The sequence below is a fragment of the Mercurialis annua genome, linkage group LG2, assembly GCF_937616625.2.
Source record: "Mercurialis annua linkage group LG2, ddMerAnnu1.2, whole genome shotgun sequence".
NCBI lineage: Eukaryota > Viridiplantae > Streptophyta > Magnoliopsida > Malpighiales > Euphorbiaceae > Mercurialis > Mercurialis annua.
In genome coordinates this window covers 11179812-11200541 of record NC_065571.1, presented here as the reverse complement: position 1 = coordinate 11200541, position 20730 = coordinate 11179812, and the positions used below count along the sequence as shown (strand labels likewise).

The 20730-nt window shown below is 33.7% G+C and overlaps 3 protein-coding genes across 3 annotated transcripts; 1 reads left to right on the top strand and 2 right to left on the bottom strand.

Annotated features, from left to right (window-relative positions):
- Window positions 1–551: 551 nt before the first annotated feature.
- LOC126669285 (uncharacterized) lies at window positions 552–2752 on the top strand. Its single transcript, XM_050362720.2, has 6 exons — window positions 552–763; window positions 1357–1443; window positions 1525–1632; window positions 1705–1897; window positions 1961–2088; window positions 2168–2752. The coding sequence occupies exons 1-6, from the start codon at window positions 632–634 to the stop codon at window positions 2648–2650; spliced, it is 1131 nt and encodes a 376-aa protein (XP_050218677.1). The 5' UTR covers window positions 552–631; the 3' UTR covers window positions 2651–2752.
- A 3380-nt stretch (window positions 2753–6132) lies between these two features.
- LOC126669281 (G-type lectin S-receptor-like serine/threonine-protein kinase At4g27290) lies at window positions 6133–9352 on the bottom strand. Its single transcript, XM_050362716.2, has 7 exons — window positions 8084–9352; window positions 7802–7930; window positions 7598–7716; window positions 7254–7464; window positions 6858–7095; window positions 6625–6775; window positions 6133–6497 (listed from the first exon to the last, which is right to left on the bottom strand). The coding sequence occupies exons 1-7, from the start codon at window positions 9342–9344 to the stop codon at window positions 6213–6215; spliced, it is 2394 nt and encodes a 797-aa protein (XP_050218673.1). The 5' UTR covers window positions 9345–9352; the 3' UTR covers window positions 6133–6212.
- A 2452-nt stretch (window positions 9353–11804) lies between these two features.
- LOC126668169 (uncharacterized) lies at window positions 11805–14573 on the bottom strand. Its single transcript, XM_050361381.2, has 2 exons — window positions 14540–14573; window positions 11805–14299 (listed from the first exon to the last, which is right to left on the bottom strand). Exons 1-2 carry the CDS (start codon window positions 14571–14573, stop codon window positions 11901–11903), a joined length of 2433 nt encoding a protein of 810 aa, XP_050217338.1. The 3' UTR covers window positions 11805–11900.
- Between the last annotated feature and the right edge of the window lie 6157 nt (window positions 14574–20730).

Sequence of the window (20730 nt, the reverse complement as noted above, 5' to 3'; positions counted from 1 at the left end):
TGACCTCTTTACCAAGCCTCTTGGTCCAAGTCTCTTCAAGTCACTGTTATCCAAGTTGAGTGTCATTAACATACACTCCACTTGAAGGGGGAGTATTGGAGTTATTCTAGCCTCTGATTATTACGTTTCTTCCTAAAATGGTTATTATGTATTTCCTTAATACAAATATCTTCTTTCCTTGTGTAGTTGTTTAGGAAATAGCTAGTTTATAGGCTTAATCTTCTCCTTTTGTTCATTACCGCTGTAATTTCTCTTTATAAGGCTAATGCCTAATTCATTTTGTAATTAAGTTTTTACAGAAATATAATCAACCTTTTCAGGTTTCTTCAGAAACACCAAACAAAAAATTCCGGTTTTTAACTGGATGGGTAATCTGAGCTTAATTATCGTTTGGTTTGGTTCGGTTTAAAAATTTTCGACCCAGCCCACCGATGCACAGGGCCTAGAAGTATGCGCTGATTAATTTCTTACGTGGCAAAAAGTGATTTGCAAAATAAATTTAGAACCGTTATGCTTAACTAACTTGGCTCCAACGAATCTGTATATATAACTAACTGAGATAACTAACACTTTTCTCCTTCATTTTCTTTTCTTTTCTCCTTCGTTTTCTTTTCTTTCAAGAAAACTTAAAATGTCTTCTGATCAGAGAGCAGCGCTGAGAAAATGGATGACGGCAGAGTCTCAGGCTTTGAATGTTCAAGCCTTTACTAACCCGGATGTTTTGAAGATTAGAGCAAGAGTTGCTGAATTCATTACTCAACAAGTAAATATTTTGCTTTTCTTTATTGTCTTTCTGTTTGGTTTCCGAGAATCTTGTTTGGTTTACTACAATCTTGTTTTGTTTTACTTTTACCCTTTCTTTTGTCTTTAATCTTTGAAAAACTTTTCTCTGTTTGGCTCCTGAGAAAAATTTCATTAACTGCTGATTGGTTTTGCTTTTATTTTCTCATAAGAATGCTAATCTTGTGCCTCTCTTTGAATTCTGATTAAAAAGAATAAACTTCTTTGTTAATTGCTTTCATTAATGGTTCTTGAATTGAATAGCTCTTCTTTATACATGCTTGCATTTTACTTTCTTGCTCATCTTTCTGTTTGGTTTCCAAGAAATGTAGTTTCTTTTGTTCTTAGTTTCTTCTGTGCCTATGTTTGGATTCTTTATTGAATTGGATAGTTCTTCTAATTTATATATGATTGGTTCTTGAATTTGCGTAGTTATTCTTTATTCAGTCTTTAATTGAATGGTTCTTTAACATATAAAGACATATATGATTCTTTAATTGGTTAAGTTCTTTTTAAAAAAATGTACGAGTTTTAGTTGCTGAGTTCGAGTAATTTATCACGTTAAACATGATGCAGAATCGAAATAATGATCCGTATAAAGCCTTCATTCGGTATGTTGCTTTGGGGTTCTTCGACAGATTCATTTCAAGAGATACAATGCCGGTATTGACAAACTCTTCTTACCAGAATTTATGGTCTCTACTAATAATATTACTGCCTACTGATACAAACTTGTTGGCTTAGAATTTCAAAAATGGACTTGACGTTTACAATATTCGCTTGGTGGGAATCTGTTGCCTTTTTATCGCTCTGAAAATGAGAGATAAAACCTTGGACATCAAAGCTTTTATGGTATCTTCTTACTTAGCATCTTCCATTCTCTCATACGTTCAATTCCGTTGCTTACTGTGTTTTCTTGAACAGCAAAAACGCGCTAATTTGTATCTGAATGCCAATGATATCAACATGGTTGGGAGTCGGATTCTCAAGGTTATCGGACCGCCTACGGATTGTGCAAATCCACTATTCTACATCACGAGCTTGCTGTCTTTAGTAGGAGAACTAGACATCAGTAACAAATTAAATGCCATCAGGCTGATAATGAATTCAGAAAAAGGTAACAGAATCTTGACTTCAATTTCAAATTTCAGAGATAATGAGTAGAATTGTAATTTTGCAGAGATAGACATTACACAATTTGCTCCTTCAACAATAGCAGCAGCAGCTATTATTATGACTGTGAGCTCCATCTCTAGTGAAAAGTTTGAGAAATCGATGAGCATATTTACAGGCAGAGATATCGGAATGGTAAATTATAGTATACATTAAGAATTGATTTGAGTTCCTGTGTATGATTTAAGAGATCTAATGCTGATTTGTTTTTCAGACTTTAAGTATTATAGGTGAATGTACAATGGCCATCAGAGCGTCTTACGGTGGAATGATAATCCCGAGTCCGAAGAGGAAGAGAATATCTGGAAATGAAGAATCAAGCTCCAAGGGAGAAGCATCAAAATTCACGGCAGAAGAATCAAGCTCCATGGAAGCAGAATCGAGCTCCAAAACAGAAGAATCGAGGGCAGAAGCATCAGAAGTATCATCTTTATCTCGGAAGCAAGCAATCGTCAAAACGGAAGTATCAAGCTCCATGGAAGAAGCATCAGAAGCATCAAGTTCAAAAGCATCATCTTTATTTGAGATAAGACTTGGGAAGCAAGCAATTGTCGGAACAGAAGCGGAGGATATTGACCTGACATGGATGATGGAGGAAGATGAGGAGCAGAATACTCTATTTCCAGCTGCAGAAGACAGGATAAAAGCTATAGCAACAAAATTCTTCATTTGCTGCAACAAGATTGATTCAACCTAATGAGGGAAACTGTATAGTCTTTGCATATAATACCTCAACCATCATTAAAATTCTTATTGCCTATAACAAATTTTGATTATATATGACATTTTACGGTTTTGACTCTGACTCCGAATTTCTGAAATGCATCCTCTTATTTTCATAATACTTAATTTCCTGTCTGCAAACAGTATAATTAATAGTTAAGCTAATTCATTGGAGAAATTAAAAAGGGATTATTAAACTTTTGGTGTCTGAACTTTTTAAAATATGACAATTTGGTGTCTAAATTAAAATTTATAACAAAAAGGTAAGTGAACTTGTTTAATAATTACAAGTTAGTGGTTTTTACCGGTTTTGTTTCGGTAGCCATTAAAGACATGGGGTATGGGGCAGTTATCAATTTACACATAGGCAATATTAATTAAAACGTAAATGACTTGAATTTTAGGGGTTTGAATAATTTGAAATGGACAAAATTAACTTTAAAATAAAAATTAAAGAACCTTTCTTAATTTTTTTTCATTCTGTAACATAAACCTAAAATACCTAACGTAGTGTTTGACAGATTTTGTTTGAGCTTGCCACAATCCACCGCCGCCCCTCATCCCAAGATTCCCAACCCATCTCTGTTTCGCCCAAACCCACCGCTCGTCCTCATCTTCTTCTTGTTGTCACAATCGAAGTCCCCATTCTCTTATTCGCTGTTGTTCGTTGCTGTTGTTACTGCGATGAAGACGCTGCTGCGGTGACGCTGTTGCGATGAAGACACTGCTGCGGTGACACTGTTGCGATCAAGACACTGCTGCGGTGATGCTGTTGCGATGAAGACGTTGCTGCGGTGAAGATGTAGCTGTGAATGGACATTTGTATCGTCAAAACAGTATTCCCTTCAATTTCTTACTAACCCTAAACTAAATCCCGTTTTAATTGTCCAAATGACTTCATAAAATTATAATAATAATTATAATGCCATGTCAATAAATGTCCCCTGTAAATTAGAGCCACGTCGTGTTCCATGTCACCTTTTATGTCAGAAACCGGTAATAAACACTAACTTGTAATTATCAAACAAGTTAACTTACCTCTTTGTAATAAAATTTTGTTTAGACACCAAATTGTCATATTTTAAAAAGTTGGTACACCAAATGTTTAGTTATCCCAAATAAACAAATGTATGCACAAGCGATTGCTTCTTTGTATGGAAAAAAAGACTTTAGAAATCGCAAGTGTTGAGTGATTCAATACTAAAAATTGGATTGTAATTGTAAAAAACAGGTACAGCTTTTTCAACCAAATAACCTGGACTGTATATGTGTAAAGCATATATAGTTGCCTTCAACATGTTCAAAGCTCCTCACACAATTTAGGCTGGGAAGTTTTGAGGTCAATTTGTAGTTTGTTACAGCTTACAGCGATAAAGCATCAAACACTAGGTGAGCATTAGCAGCAAGGCCATTGTCGTTTTCGGAATTCACTGAATGTTACATGAACTCTTAAAGAATTTCTGGTGTCCTTATAATGCCGAAATGATCAAGAACATTGAAACCAACTCAGATCAATTTCCTTGTTCTTTTGTTAAAATACTCCTATATCAATCTTATCTTTTACAATTGTGCAGAGTGCAGACTATGTTTGATAATGACACAATTGTTTTTCTGAAACAGTCATCTGATACCATAATGTATAACATGTCATTATGTGTTTAAGCTTGGGTTTTAATCGAGGTAGAACAGACACATACACGGGAAATGGAACACTTGGACGCGGATACCACGAGATGGGGCTACTTTAAGGTTTCTTATGTCAAGAATGAAGTTTTGTGTCCGAAACGCCAAGTGTTCATTGATAGGAGTATTTTACTCCTATATTTAGGGTCGATTTTAGTCGGTTTTTATTATGTGTAGTATTGTTTTTATACATTATTTGGCGTTTTTACGTTTAATAGTGTTTGTTAGTATTTCAGTGGAAATTAGGTGAAAACCGACTATTTGGGGCAAAATTATGGTGGATTGCGTGTACGAGTGAAAAGCGTAGCTTGCGGACGAAGGAATTGAAGTTACGAACGAGATTGAGGATTGTTCCGTTCGAAAAAGATGAGTTCCGAACGGAAGACATGCAGAATGAGCATGAGTCCCGAACGGAAAAGCCTTGTCCCGTTCGGGACTCAAGAAGGAATCTGATATCAAAAGCTTTCGGCCAACGAGTTTTTCGAACGTGAAGGGGTTGTTCCGTTCGGAAAAGAGGAAAATTAGGCATGTCACGAACGGAACCAAAGGCTTCCCGAACGGAACAAGAGTAAAACACGCGTGCTTCAGGATTTGATTTGGACTGAAATTCTTCTTCAACTCACAATTCCAACTCCTATTACAAATCAATTTGCAATACGAATTAGAAGACTCCGGAACTTCTCCTACTATATAAAGACCTTGTACTAGACTCAATTTAATACGTAGAATAATTTAGATTACATTAGTTTTAGTTTCATTCTCTTAAAATAGCGTTTTAGCTTCTATTTCTCAGCAGTTTATAAGTAGTTTATTATTAGTTTCTGCAAAGAACGATTGTGAAGATTTCAAGTTTAATCTAGACGATTCTTCCGAAATTGACAACTCCGGTATTTATTGTTCTAATTATGTTTAATTCTTCATCTTCTTCTTTGTTTAATTTAAGCTTAAGCATGTGTAACTAAATCCTTTGTTCGGGGATTGATATGAACACTTAGACTAGTTTTCGAATTGGATTAGGATTTATTAAGTGAGTAAAATTGTGTTTTAATTACTAAGATTAATGCTTGAATTAATTTGATCACTTAGTTCATGATTTTGTGTTTAATTAACTAATTGAGAGATTGTTAATTAGATAGACATAGGTAATTAAAAACTTAGAGGAAAACACCGTGAGAGCGGGTTGGAATTTAGGTAGTCGTTGAGTTTGCTTCATAATTACAATTTAGTTATTTAATTCAGTTTTAATATTGTGAGAGCAAGTTAATAATTGATTAGCTAATTAGGTTGTGATTTTATTTGAATCTTTGAGGCTTGAGAGAGCGGGATTCGGTGCATTAGAATAGCTCGATTCACAATAAAATCACTAGATAAATTTTGATCCATTCTTCTACTAGTTTATTTGGAATTATCAATTCTTGAGCTTTTTACCATTATTGTTTATTCTTCAATTTATTTGTTTGATTTCAGATTTTTAGTCTAATTACTTGAGTTAAATTCACTTAGATTATAATTAGTTTACACAAATCCATTTATTTTCCTACTAGCCAATTAAAGAATATTAGAACTTAGTTGTTTAGTTCATTGTTCCTTGTGGGATCGATACTTGGTCTTCCAAGTTATATTACTTGCGCGATATCGTACACTTGCGATTATTTGCCAACATTCATACTACCTCACTAGCAACAAAAAGGCTGAGGTTAGAGAGTCATAAATCAAGAACGAGCAATAAGAGCATCCATAATGCAGTGTTAAATTATAATTCTATTGTATTAAACAGAAATCCTCTGCCTTGTAACAAATGAATTTTAATATTAATTGAATCACTGAAGGGGTTATGAACATAAATACAACTTTCATCTTACATCAATTGCTGAAATTGTGAGTCCATTCACAGAACATGATTTTTGTTCAGACAATTTTCTTTCAGTGAAAAATCCGGGTTCTTTAGGCTCAGGCAATGGACCTTCACTGCTCAACATTAAAACCACAGATGACATGCTTGGTCTATCATCTGGATCGTGTTGAACACATAATAGACCAACATGAATTGTTCTTAGTACTTGTGATAAATTGCAAGATTCCGCAATTAATTCATCTATAAACTTTGTATATCTCCCTTCCATGAACACCCTCCATGCCTGCAGATTAATCGATACGGATAAGTATAGTTTATTTCTATTGTATTAATAAAAATAGTTTAATTTATTTTTAAGATGGCAATATAATTAGTAGAATGAAGATTTCAAGTAGTTATATAAAGCATACATGTCCAAGAAGGTTAAGTTGATGGTCTGAATGAGTAAATCCTCTGTTTCTCTCCCCACTGATGATCTCCAACAGCAACACGCCAAAGCTAAATACATCAGATTTTACGGAGAATAATCCGTCAATAATATACTCTGGTGACATGTAACCACTGCAAATAAAACAATAACATGAATAAATATTATTTTTCAAAAAATATAAGTTCTAGTTTTTGGAAAGCAGAATAAACTTACTATGTTCCAACTACTCGTTTTGTATTTGCTGCAGTTTCATTATCCCAAAAACTTCTAGCCATGCCGAAATCCGAGATTTTTGGGTTCATCTCATTATCTAGTAAAATGTTGCTTAATTTAAGATCTCTATGAATAATTCTTAATCTAGAATCTTGATGAAGATATAGAAGTCCCCGTGAAATGCCATTGATAATTTGTAACCTCATTTTCCAATCCAGTAGCTTTCTTCGGTCTTCATCTGTCAAATTTACACGAAAAAATTAATTCGCCATAGGACTAAAAAAAAGTAGTGGTACCAAAGTTTTATTCTACAGCTCAACAGGGAGCCAAAAATCTACAATTTCCTTATGATAATTGGTAGCACTTTAACATAAATTTAGGTTTAGAGACTCTGACCAAAAATGTAGCAGTCAAGGCTTTTATGAGGCATGTATTCATAGATCAACAACTTTTCATCAAGGTCAACGCAGTATCCGATTAGCTTGACCAGGTTTCTATGCTGAAGTTTGGCAATGCATTTAACTTCGTTCATGAACTCGTCAAGCCCTTGTCTAGATTCTGTCGACAGCCTCTTAACAGCAACTTCTTGCCCATCTTCAAGCGTGCCCTGCAATTAGAGAGAGTGGCAATTAAGTACTACATTTCAGGTTTTTGTTTCAATTTTGGAAATGTGCATTTCCCTTAAAACCTTTTTTTGTTTTCGTGCAACATTATTAGAAACATATATCGAAATCTATTACCTTGTAGACGGGCCCAAAGCCGCCCTCTCCGAGCCTATTGTCGAATGAGAAGTTATTGGTAGCTTTTGATATTATGCTTATATCAAAATGGGGAAGGTCTAGATCATTTTCCCATTTTCCTGTAAAATTGTGAGGAGAATTAGAAATAAAATTATAGGTTGATCTTTATCATAAATCATGTGTATCAGTAATCGGCATGCATACCATGTGCATTTTGCTTCTGTTTTCTCTTTTTATTCCTTATGCGTAAACCTATACACAAAATAGCGATAAGTAGAACTGATGCCAAGCCTGCTACGGTCCCTGCAATAATCCTACGCCTGGATCTCGTATCTACAACCAGAAATGCCTCAAGTCAATCAAGTAACAGAAGCTTCAGAAGCGTTTTTAGAGATAGAAATAAAACGCCCAAATATAGGACTCGTTAAATTTCTTGACAAAAAAGAATCTAATAATGCAATCTTCATTGTAAATTTGTAAGTTTACCTAATTCTGAAGAAGCCAACCTAATGTAAAGATCTTGCCCGCCATCTTCGTTGAATTGTTTGATGTCGATAAGTTGTCCGAACCAAAAGAAGCAGCCTCTTCCATTTCTGAGGTCCGAACTGGCATAAGCCATACAAGAACAATTTTTCAAGCACATCACCTCACATTCCTTCAACGTCAAGCTTGAAACAATTGAGTAAAAATCAGGCAATTTAACATTCGGATACTTAACAAACCCGTCACCTTTCTCGCAATCCAATGGCGTCCTTCGAACACATCCGCCTGTCCAATCTGCTGCATTCCAAGTATTTTTTAATTTTGGCACAAATTTATTCAAGCACGAACACACAGGCGTTTTGGTTATGTCACAACTGCCATGAGCACCACACAGATCATAGGTGTCACAATTATCTGCCGGTGCAGACGAGATATGCTGCCACTGCTGGGTCCGATCTATCCATGCATACCGATTCAATATACCATTCTCTGTCAGAATATTTCTTGTAAAAACAGATTTGTCGATAAGCTCGAAAGTATAGTAACTTCCGTTTTCACCGACAATAAACGAAAAATTGAAAATTGGATTTGGTCTTATGAATGGTAACCCACTCTGGCCGATACCATTCCAAGGTCCTGACCGAGCCGTGGTAACTGAATTCTTGTCGATCACAGTCTGAACACGGGAGGAATCCAGATGAAAAGTGAATTCACCTTTAGAAGGATCATCTTCGCTCTTCCATGACGATAAACGAACATCACGGCCTCCTGCCAGTCTTCCGATTTTCATTCCAGGCATAAATGTTTTGTCAGGATGATGAAAACTTTGCCACAAGTAATTTTCCGGGTTGACATCGTTTTCGTTTCGAATAACGAAATTTCCTGAATCAAGAAGCTGCGCGACCGGATTCTGCACAGTTCTTGATGTATTAGTAGACCATATGGTCAAGTTTTCTTGATTCAGAAGAATAAGATTTCCTCTGCTATTAAATTCCAAAATTCCTGATGAATTGGAGAGTGGAGTTTCTCTATTAGCAACCCAGATTACAGTTCCATGAGATATTTTCTTGAACCAAACAGCCAAATATGTATTAGAATTAATGCTGATAAATCCCAACTCAAAGGCGCCACCAGCTGAAACTATAGTCTCACCACCATTTCTAATAGATTGAGTTGCAGAGATTGTGTCAATGGCTTTTGATGTTATGAAGATGGAGATGAGTGAGAAGAGGAAGAGAAGAAAAGATGAGATTTCCATTTTCATGAAGTTCCATTTCTCATTTAGTCAACGTATTTATTGCATAATTATTTAGTTGCATATTTATAATTTACCTTTGAACATGCTGCACGATGAACGCACATTTTTCAAACTATTTCAGAATTACTTTAGCTTTTTTTTTTTTGAAATGAGAATTACTTTAGCTTAACATATCGTATAAAGTTTCTATACTTTCCATTTTTTTTAATTTTATCCCTATGCGTTTTTGTTTCTTTACTTAATCTTTGTACTTTCAAAAACAAAAACAGTTTTATAAAATCCTTCTATTCTTTTACTCCCTCCGTCCCACTCTAATTGGCAAAATATGGAATTTTTGGTGTCCCATTCTAATTGACAAAACTAACATAACTATAATTTTATTCTTTAATTTTCCATCTTTACCCTCATTTAAAACCATGTCTTTTATGGAAAATGGTGAGTATTTAATGAAAATTTGACTAATATATACTAATAGCATTAATTAGCTCCATTATCAATAAAAGGGTATATAAATAATTTTCTATGTCATTTATTAACTTGTCTTGGTTATTGAAATATAGTTATTTTGTCAATTAGAGTGGGACGGAGGGAGTACTTAATACTTGTAATTTCAAAAACAGTTTTACTTGATCCTTCCGAGTGCACCACACTTCCGCACTTTCATTAACATAGAAATTTCATAAAATTGTATTTGAAAATAAAAAGCGCAAAGTAAAATATTCTTTGCCTTAATTTTTGAGCAGATATTTTTCAAGCCCTATATATATTAGTATAATTTAGGGTTAATTCCTAAAAAAATCACGAACTTTACACGAAGTTTCATTTTAATCATGACCTTTAAAAGTTGCCATTTAAAGACACGAACTTTCATTTTGTTTCAAATCTATCATTTCAGTGTATTTTTGTTGACTAAATTCTTCAATAAACCATTAATGAAAGACTCAAATTATAAATCGACATTAAATCTTATTATGTTTTAGTTAGAGTATATAGGATTAGAAATTTTTGGTTCGATAAAATACACCGAATTTTACTTTGGCGATAGATTTGAAACAAAATGAAAGTTCGTGCCTTTAAATGACAACTTTTAAAGTTCATGATTAAAATGAAATTTCGTGTAAAGTTCGTGATTTTTTTAGGAATTAACCCTATAATTTATAATCTCTCTTATTTGAAAATCAAACGATATAGTTTTGCTTTTGTTTTCATTAATATTTTAGTCTATTTGTTTATTATTGTTGTTAGTAAACCAGGGGTGAGCAAAATAACTGGTTGACCGAATTAACTGACCGAACAGATGAATTACAGTCGGTTCGGTTTGGTTAAAAAGATTAGTTCGGTTTTTGCATATAAAAGTTTGGTTATTCGGTTATCGGTTCGGTTTGAATTTTATATTATCTAAATTAATCAAACAGGCCGAATTAACCAAATTTGTTTTAGAATTTTTTCACATAATTTTGTCGGTTTTAACCGAACCGACCAAATTAACTGATCTATTTAGCCGATTTGGTTTTGAAATTATTTTCCTATCTTATTCGGTTGGTTTGGTTTTCAGGTAAAAATTCTTATCCGGCTGGTTCGATGCTTGCTATTCGGTGAATGGTTAATTTGGTTAAGGGGGTGTTGGTTCGGTTTTGACTGAACAAATGCTCAGCCCTGTTAAGTCAACTAAGTCAAAAACTTTTCAAGTTGGTTAGAAATATTGCCGGCCTTTCAAATTGTACTAAATTAAGTTACGAAAATAATTGTCTATATAATTTGCAATTATTACAAACACAATATTTTATATTTTTATTTAATTTGTTTATGTTCTCAATAACCAAACATAAAGAGTATTAAAGAAATTTTTGTTTAAAATTAACTTATAAATAAAAGTACTGTTAGAGGATAATTCAAACATACTGGAGGAAGACTTTTGATGGACAAAAACATGAAGATCTCAGATTTGAGATTTTCCATACTTATTTAAGGATGAGTACGAAGCTGGCCCAACAATACACTAATTAAAAAACAAATTGGCAGCCATCTTTAGTAAAACTATACACATATTAATCAAACATTAAATTTTTTTAATTATGTACCGTTGTATATCATATAGTTTTATGTGTTAAGGATGTGGATTGGGTAGGGGATTAAACAACTTAATAATCCACATCTAGATACTTTAGGTATGTGGAAGGCAATCTAGTTGTTATGGTTTAAGATTTTTTTAAGGATTTAGGAATTAATTAATAGGCAATCTAGTTGTTATGTTTTGATGATTTCAGATTAAAAAATTCCCATGAACATGTTCAAGTTAATCATTATTTCATCAAGGAGAAGTTAGCTCATACATTTCCCGTTTGTTAAGTTAGAAAAAACAAAATAAACTATTTCATGACCGACATGAGTTGACATAGTTGTACAGTAATTATAGGCAGTGGCGGAACCAGGAGGGTAAATTAGGGGGGTCGGAATTTCACATTTAAATATAGAAGTACATTAAATAAAAAATTTAATTAAACAAAAGTATTAATTTAGAGTTGATAAATAATAAATAACATAAAAAAAACAAAAAAAACACTAAGAATTAGAAAGGGCAAGAGGTGGAAGTTGAATTCGCCGGTTTTCTTTGTTTTGAAAATGCTGTAAAATATCTTCATTATCGATGGTAGCAAATATCGTCCTCTCAATGAAGCATATCATCAAATCATTCAACCACTCATCTGCCATGCTGTTCCGTAAATCTGACTTGATGTGGTTCATTGCAGAAAAAGCTCTCTCGACAGATGCCGTAGCTACCGGTAAGATCAAAGCCAACTCAATCAAACGATAAACCAATGGGAACACTAAATGTCTACCAGTTTGAACCATCTTGATTGCAAGGATAGAAAGATCTTCACAACTAGTAAAATCAGAACTTTGCCTTACTTCAGAAATGTATGTATCTAGATCATTTCTCAAAAATTGCAAGTCAATAGCAGAGAAATCATCAGAATAGAGTTCAGCAAGACAAATCAAACTATGTTGATCAAATTTCGAAAACGAGTCTCTTGGATCAAGACATGAGATGTACCTTAATAATGCAGTGCTAGATTCAGAAAACCTATTATTCATCTCAACAGTAAGTAAATCAATCACAGGAAGAAAAACTTCATTATGATGATGATGATAACAAGTTACCAAGTGCCTAGCACGCCGAGACCGTCCTGGAATAAGAAACTGATCTTCCATATCAGGCACCACAATGCCATGCTTGTTACAAAACATGGTGACTTCATGTAACAAAGCATCCCATCCACTGTCTCTCAAGTTTTGTAGCTTTACTTTCAAAACTTCTATCAAGTTCATCGCAGTAATAATATTCTGATCTTTCTGTTGCAAGGCAAGCGACAATGCATTTGTTATACCCAATAATTTAAGCATAAGATGTAGAATAAATACAAAGTGGAAGTCTTCCATCAGTTTAATCAAGGCACTTGCTTTGCCCCTCGGCTCTGGTTCAGTTCCATCTTCATAAACTCTTTCAAGCACATATAAGGCTGAATTCCACATAGATAACAAACGGGCTAAAGTGACATGATGTGAGCCCCAACGAGTATCACCCGGTCTTGCAAGATTAGTCTGTTGATTAAGCCCTTTTCCTGTAGTAAGCTCACCGCTCTCTAATTTCTCAAAAATATCAGCATCACTATGTTTGTTTAATTCATCTCTTCTTTTGCAAGAAGCACCAGCAGTATTAACAATCATACTGATGTTAGTAAAAAACTCAGCAACAACTGGAATATGTTTTGCAATAGCAACAACCACCAACTGCAGTTGATGGGCAAAACAATGGACATAGAAAGCAAAAGGATTTTCTCGTTGAATAAGTGCCTTCAGCCCATTAAACTCTCCCCTCATGTTGGATGCTCCATCATATGCTTGACCTCGCAATCTAGAAATAGATAAATTATGTCGAGCAAATAACATATCCACAGCCGCTTTTAAAGAACGTGATGAAGTGTCACTAACATGCTCAATGGCAAGAAACCTTTCGATTATTTCACCCTTCTTATTCACAAACCTTAACATAACTGCCATTTGTTCTTTTACAGAACAATCCCGAGCCTCGTCCACTAGTAAGGAGAATTTTCTATCTCCAAGTTCACTAAGAATAGCTAATGTTACTTGTGAGGCACAAGAACTAACTAATTCTTTTTGAATTTTGGGAGATGTCATTTGGTTATTCCCAGGAGCATTACCACCGATGACATTCCTAACTTTTTCATCCATCTTGGCATACCATGACACTATCTCAAGAAAATTCCCCCTTTGTAAAGAGTCAAGAGTCTCATCATGACCACGAAATGCTAAACCTTGCCAAAGAAGAATGCGAACAACTTCTAACACTGCTGTCAAACGAGTTCGGTAAGCATTTTCTGTTTCACGACCTTGAGTAGTCAAAACATGGGAAATGCTTTGACGTTGATTCTGAAAAACCTCACAGTGACGTCTTGCGTCATTATGAACACTGCTTACTGCACCAACATGGTCATTAAAATTTTCCGTTGCCTTTTTCCAATTGTTAAATCCTTTCCTTGTAAAAGCGTCATGACTCTTTGAACCTGGACTTGCAAACAGGTAACAATACAAACAAAATGCAGCATCTTTCTCTACACTATACTCCAACCAAGGAAACTTTTTGAACCATGCCTCTAAAAAGCTTCTCATTTCTGTCGCTTGTTTTTTTTTTGGAAAATTATGACCATATGGTTGACACGGACCCTTTAATAAATATTCTCTTCTAACTTGATCTCTAATTCCCACATCATAATCATTAATACACAGTCGAAGTCCAGGATCAACAATAAGTTCATTGGGATTAAATTCCACACGACTTCTCTTTAGTGGAATACTAGTCGCCTCAGAAGATGAAGGGGTACTCGAATCAAGATTTCTAGGCTTGAAAAAATTCAATATGTTTGTATTTCTTGATTTACCTTATAAAATTAACAAAAAAATCTATCAATTTTATTGTCTAATTCATCAAGTTAACTATGTAATCAATTTTGATTCATCAATTCACTAATACAAAATATAAACACAAAAAGGCAACCAAATTAATCCATTTATATAACAATTAACATACAAAAAATTAATTTATCCACAATTCATCATCAACACACCAATTTAAATAAACAATTAATACTAAAAATAAATAATAATTACAAAGAACTTACTTGTTGAAGTTTTGTCAAAACCACTACTTGACATTGCTAGATCAATTTATATAACCTAAAAAGATATAATTTAAGATTAATGTTAGATAATATAAAAAATTAAATTAATTATAAAGAATATAAAAAATTAGGTTAAAATCACAATACCTTTGATTGTTGGGTAAAATTAATGATGGGTTTCAAGAATTAAGTGGTATAGAGTGATTAATTGGGTGAAAGAGATTCAATTTAATAATTAGGGTTTATAAAAAAAGAGAAGAAGTGAAGAAAAGAAGGGGTTGATTATGAAATTTGTGCAAATATTGGTGTAATTTCGAAACAGAAACAGACCGCACCTCTGTCTGTTTCTGTTTCAGTGTTTAATCCAAACGACGTCGTTTGGATTTGTACCAAACGACATGTCGTTTGGATTTAAAAAAAATTAAAAAAAAATGGGCCGAACGACATGTCGTTCGGCCCATTAAAAACCTAAAAAAAAATCTAGTTGCAGCGCCGCTGCAACTGGTTTGAAGGAGGAACCAGCAGATCTTCGATCTGCTGGTGAGGGTCGAAGATGAAGGGGACCGGTGATGGAATAGCACCGGTCCCTTGTATTCTCCGGCGAGGGAGGGTCGGCCGACCCTCTTCGACCCTCCCTCGTTCCGCCACTGATTATAGGAATCCAACCAGTTGACTAAACTTGTACATTAATTTAGGAATACTTTATAGTTTTATTAGAATATAATTATTCTGTTACTTTTTTCATAATTGGAAATGGGAGCGCCTGTGAAAAAATAAAACTAGCGATCTTGACATAATGGTATTCATCACTTATACAGTTTGAATTATAATTTGTTGGTTATTACTTTGTTATTTAAAATTGTGATTATGCCTATGAAATTTTTAAGAATCAGACTAATATGTTCAACTGATTCGATCATAACCAAATCAGTTCGATTTGATTTTTCTCAAAAAATTGGATTTCGACCTCAATTATTTTGGACCAGAAAAAATTGTAAGAATTAAAAATTATTTAATAAATTAAAGGGTAATTATCACAAAATATTCTCACTTTTATTTTTTTACCAAACGTGGTATCACGCATGCCAATCTTTTATTTTTTTGATTAATCGCAAATTAAATAATAAATTTTATCCTGATTTGCAATTAAAAACACAAATTTTGAAATTTGGCAATTTCAGTAATCAACTTATATTTTTTGGCAACTTTAATTTAATTTTTTAAATTAAATCGTAAAAACTATTCATTTGATTTATTATTTAAACGTTGATCACCAGATATGTCACTCACTGTCACTCACCCGCAATTTTCACAAATTTCTCAATAGGTCCCCCTTTCTGCCATTGCCCCAATTCAAACCTCTTTAACCTTGAAATTGTTTCACACTTAACTCCATTTTAACCAACTCAAATTATTGTTATCTATCTATGTATATTATATTTAACTTACAAATAAAAAAAGGAAATTTTTACTTCGCATTTTATTCAGAATTCTAAGAATAATTCTTTTTTTCAAAATAATTCTTTTTTAATAATCTTTTAATTAATTAAATTTTAGCGAACCCTACTCTTACTATATAGAAAAAACACACATTTCAAAAGCATGGCTGATTTCTTTGTGGTCCTCCTATAGCAAGACCACGGCTTGCTATAGAAAGAGGCCGAGCTGAAAGGAAAAAATGTTGAAATATCTCCTTTTTGGGGTTATTCCTCAGATTGTGTTTTATTGGGAGTGTATTTCACATTTTGTACCGTATTTTTTTACAATTTCCATTTTGTGCTAATTTTGACCTGCTCGCTGAAGGACTTGGCGAGCATGTGCAAAATTTAATTATACTCGCCAACTCAATAGTTAATCAGCACAATTGTGCTGATTAATAGATAATTAAGGCTGCTCGCCAAATGCTTTGGCCAGCAGCCTTAATTAAAGAACAAAGCCAATGATTGGAAATCATCAAACCAATCATAAATATTTTATTATTTATATAATATATTATAACAGCTAAAACTTTAACTCCTAAAACTTTAACCCCTAAAAATTCTAACATTTAAAAATTTAACTTAAAAATTTAACCATTAATTTGTAACTTCTAAATTTTAGTTCAGTCACAAATATTAATTAAAAAGATATATCTTGTAAAAAATACAGAATATTTCAAGACCTGTAGTATAACGTGAAGGCCTCCTAATATGCACGCGCCCTCCAAATTCCTGCCGTTGTTGCCGCCGTGCAGTGTTAATGGTATGAAATGCCGAATTATGTCCCGCCTGAGCACCAGTAGTAGGGTCGACATCCTCATTCTCATTATATAGATAATAAAATTATAAACACCCAAATCTAACATTTAATCCAAAATAAAAATAAATTTACACTAAAAATATAACATGCAAAAATACTCCGACTAAATTGTATCGATATTTACTCATCTAAATACACTAATCTATCGATATTTACTTATCTAAATGCACTAATAAAAACTGTAAAATTAAATTAAAAATTATAACTTACCTCTTGAAAATTACGTGCTTTCCGATAAATATTAATAATAAAAATTCCAAACGCTTCAACAACTTCCACCGTTAAAACAATATTTCAACTTCTTTCCGCTACAACAATATGTAAGGCCCTGTTAAAAAAATTTAAATTAGTAAAAAGTTAAATTAACAATTATTAAATAATATTATAAATATTAATAAAATTTATCTTTATATATATAATTTAGCAAGGAATTGTAGGGAGGGAGGGACATTTTTTTTATGCTGATGGGGTGAATTCAGATGGGTGAAAATTCGAATTCTCACCCCATTTATAGGGGAGGTGCTCGCCATCTTATTTGGCGAGCAGCAGCAGCATAGATTCCCTGCCACTTTTGGCAGGGAATGTTGACCAGCTTTAATGCTGGATCAACAACCAGCATCAAAGCTGGTCAACATAATTAAAGCTGCTCGCCATCTAAGATGGCGAGCAGCCTTAATTGCACTTAATCAGCCTTTAATCAGCCTTTAAGGCTGATTAAGTGAGTTGGCGAGCAGATTAAATTTTGTACCTGCTCGCCAAGTGATTTGGCGAGCAGGTCCAAATACAGCACAAAACGGGGATTATCAAAAAATACGGTACAAAATGGGAAATACTTCTCCAATAAAACACAATCTGAGGAGAACTAACCCCTCCTTTTTGTCTCAAGAATGCATCCAAGACCGAAGGACAATATAGTAATTAACCAAGAAAGCCCTTATTTTTAGACACAAAGTCTAAAAGAGCTCTGGTTTTAAGGAGCTACCACTTCACCACCTACCTCTAGAATATTCTCTCTATATCATTTTAGAACTCCATTTTCTTAGCTTATTTTAGTTGAGTTTTCGATTGTACTCAATATTTTAGAATTTAAATTAATCATTTAGGTACTTTATAGCCTTGGGTTAACCGAGAATTCAACCACTGCAGCTATTTTATAACCGGTGATTCTCACTATGCTGTAAACCAAATAGATCGGGGATGCAAACCACTGCCGTCCCATGGGACCGGGGCATACAACCACTGCTATTTGACTTTTACTTGTATTTATTACAACTTGTATCCACTTGGACATTGATAGCACAACCGATCGATGTAAATTCCGGTCAAATCTATCCAATATGGCAACCGGAAATTATTTACACCACATGTCACAAGCCACATCACTTGAAAAAAATCAAATTGCACCCTTCAATTTCACCATCTCTCAATTCTTCTCATCTTCTCCATCTCAGAGGACATAACATAAACACAATACCTGCAAAAATCTATAACGATGGCTTCTTCACTATCTCTAGACGTATTCACAACTCTGTTATCATTCACCTCTCGCCGCCAAGCCCCACTCTCCAGAATCCCAACTATTGTCCTCCCTCTTTTAACTAAAACCCCAAACAAAAATTATATCTTAAAGCAACGCCGCAATTCCGATTTGGGTATTGTAATTCTGAGTTGGTTACTGCAATTCCTCCTGATAATCGAATTCCTGCCATTATTGTTACTGGGTTTTCAGGTACAGAACAAGAAAAACATTAACAACTTAAGGAGATGACGACGTCGACGATGATAAGGAGTCCAGATCCGAGATTCTGGGTCATCGTGTCGGGCGGAGTCAGTTAAAGAACGAGGAAACACGACGAAATTTGATGAGGCTGGTTCGTCTACGAGTTCTAAAACGGGAGAGATCTTTGATATGAAGACGATGGTTACTAGTTAGGCATAGGGATTTGAAAGAAATTGTTGAAGAGTGGGGCTTCATGACGGCGAGTAGAGGTTGCGGCTGCTGGTGGAGGTGGAGATGGTGATTGTTGAAGGTGCTAATTAATTCTAATTGAGTTAGAAGGGTAAAAAGAAAGAAAAGGTCCTTAGTTTTTTCTTTTATTAAAATTTGATATATTATTAAAAATTGGGAGTTGATTTTAATAGAAAAGATGACTTGGCGGTAATGAGGTGGAGGAAAGAGAGATACGATTTGAGAATTCAGATGTCCACCTAAGCAAATATATACCGGAATACATCGAGTGACTTTCCTGTGATACAAAAACGAAAGTTTAAGGAGTACTTTGTAACGTTTTTGAATTCAGTGATCTTTTTGTTAGATTGGGTAAGTTGGGTGACTTCCAGAATCAACTACCCCATATTCATCTATTTCTTCCATCCCTTCATGATCCAACTTTTATCTGTGTTTTTTTTATGTTCTTATTTCCATCAAAACTTCCAAACGTTCTTCACTTGCTGTCATCAAATCCACTCGCTTACCGAGTGCCGCTGTTTGTGTCTCGGCGGCGACAATAGGAACAGCGGCAGCAGGAGCTTCTTCACTGTATAAATTTTTGTGCGTACGGATGTTACTCATTTAAACCCATAAAAAATTATAAAACTATGAATACAAGAAAAATAGGAAACCAAATCAGATTTTTTTTTCAATTTAAATAACAAAGATTATAGCTTTATGAAGATGAGTGTTTACCCAGACATTCAGTTGATTTTTTATTTGACAGAGAGAAAATATTAGTTGAGATACGTGAACGGAAACTAGGAGAAGGAGGAGATGAAGATTGAGTGCATTTTTTGGGACTAAAATTATTGATAGAGACGATGATAACATCAGAATCTTACAATTAAAGTTTCTGGAACCTTATTTTCTTTTAAATCCTACTTTACATTTCTATTTATAAATTCTTTGAATCAAAAAAGAAAAAGAAAAATCTGATTTTATTTATGAAACCATCTGCACCTGTTTCTGTTTTTGCTTTTGAATTAGTTAATTTGCTTTGAAATTTTAGAGAGTCCGATGCACACAAATAAACTTTTTACTCTTTATTATTGTAGATGTTCTTTATTTCTTTAAAAATGCTCTTTAAAATAGAGAGAACTATTGAAAATCCTCCTAAAAAATCTAGTTTCGAAGGTTTGTATTTTGTAGAGAGAGGCTAGAGAGAAGTGAAAGAAATAGAGAGAAATTAAGATTTTGAATCATATAGGGTCCTATTCATAGGCAAATATATTTTTTTCGGTTTAGATTATCATTTTTTTTCCGAAATTTACGATTCACGATTCACAATTCGAGAAATTATTATGTAAACTCAGTCTACCACGTCATCCGTGAAACAAGCCAATCATGTCATAACAGCTCATTAAAATGAGAGTATTCTTGTAATTTCATTTGTTATTTGCATACACTTTTGAATAATTATATTATAAGAATACCCTCATTTTAATGAAGTGTTATGATATGATTGACTTAGTCCACAAATGACGTGGTGGACCGAGTCTACCTAAGAATTTCTCCTCACAATTCAAACACTCTCACATCAATTCCCATATCCTAATATACATAATTAATATAAAGGCAGAAGTTACAAAAAAAAAATCTTTTTCTTAAAAATAAAAATCAACTCTTTTACTCTTTTTGGATACAATTAAGCCTTCATGTTTTTAAAATTGAATAATTAAACTTTCGTTGTTTTAAAATCGAACAAATAAATCTTTTAATTTACTTTTGGGACACTTATCCCCTTAAATTTTTGGAATATATTTTAAACATTAAAATTATTTTTGAACTTTTTTTGTATGTGATCATGAGAGACATGTCAGCCATTAACGAATATTTCTAATGGTGTTGGACGAAAGGAGTTATTTGTTCTATTCAAAAATAAAGAAAGCTTAATTATACC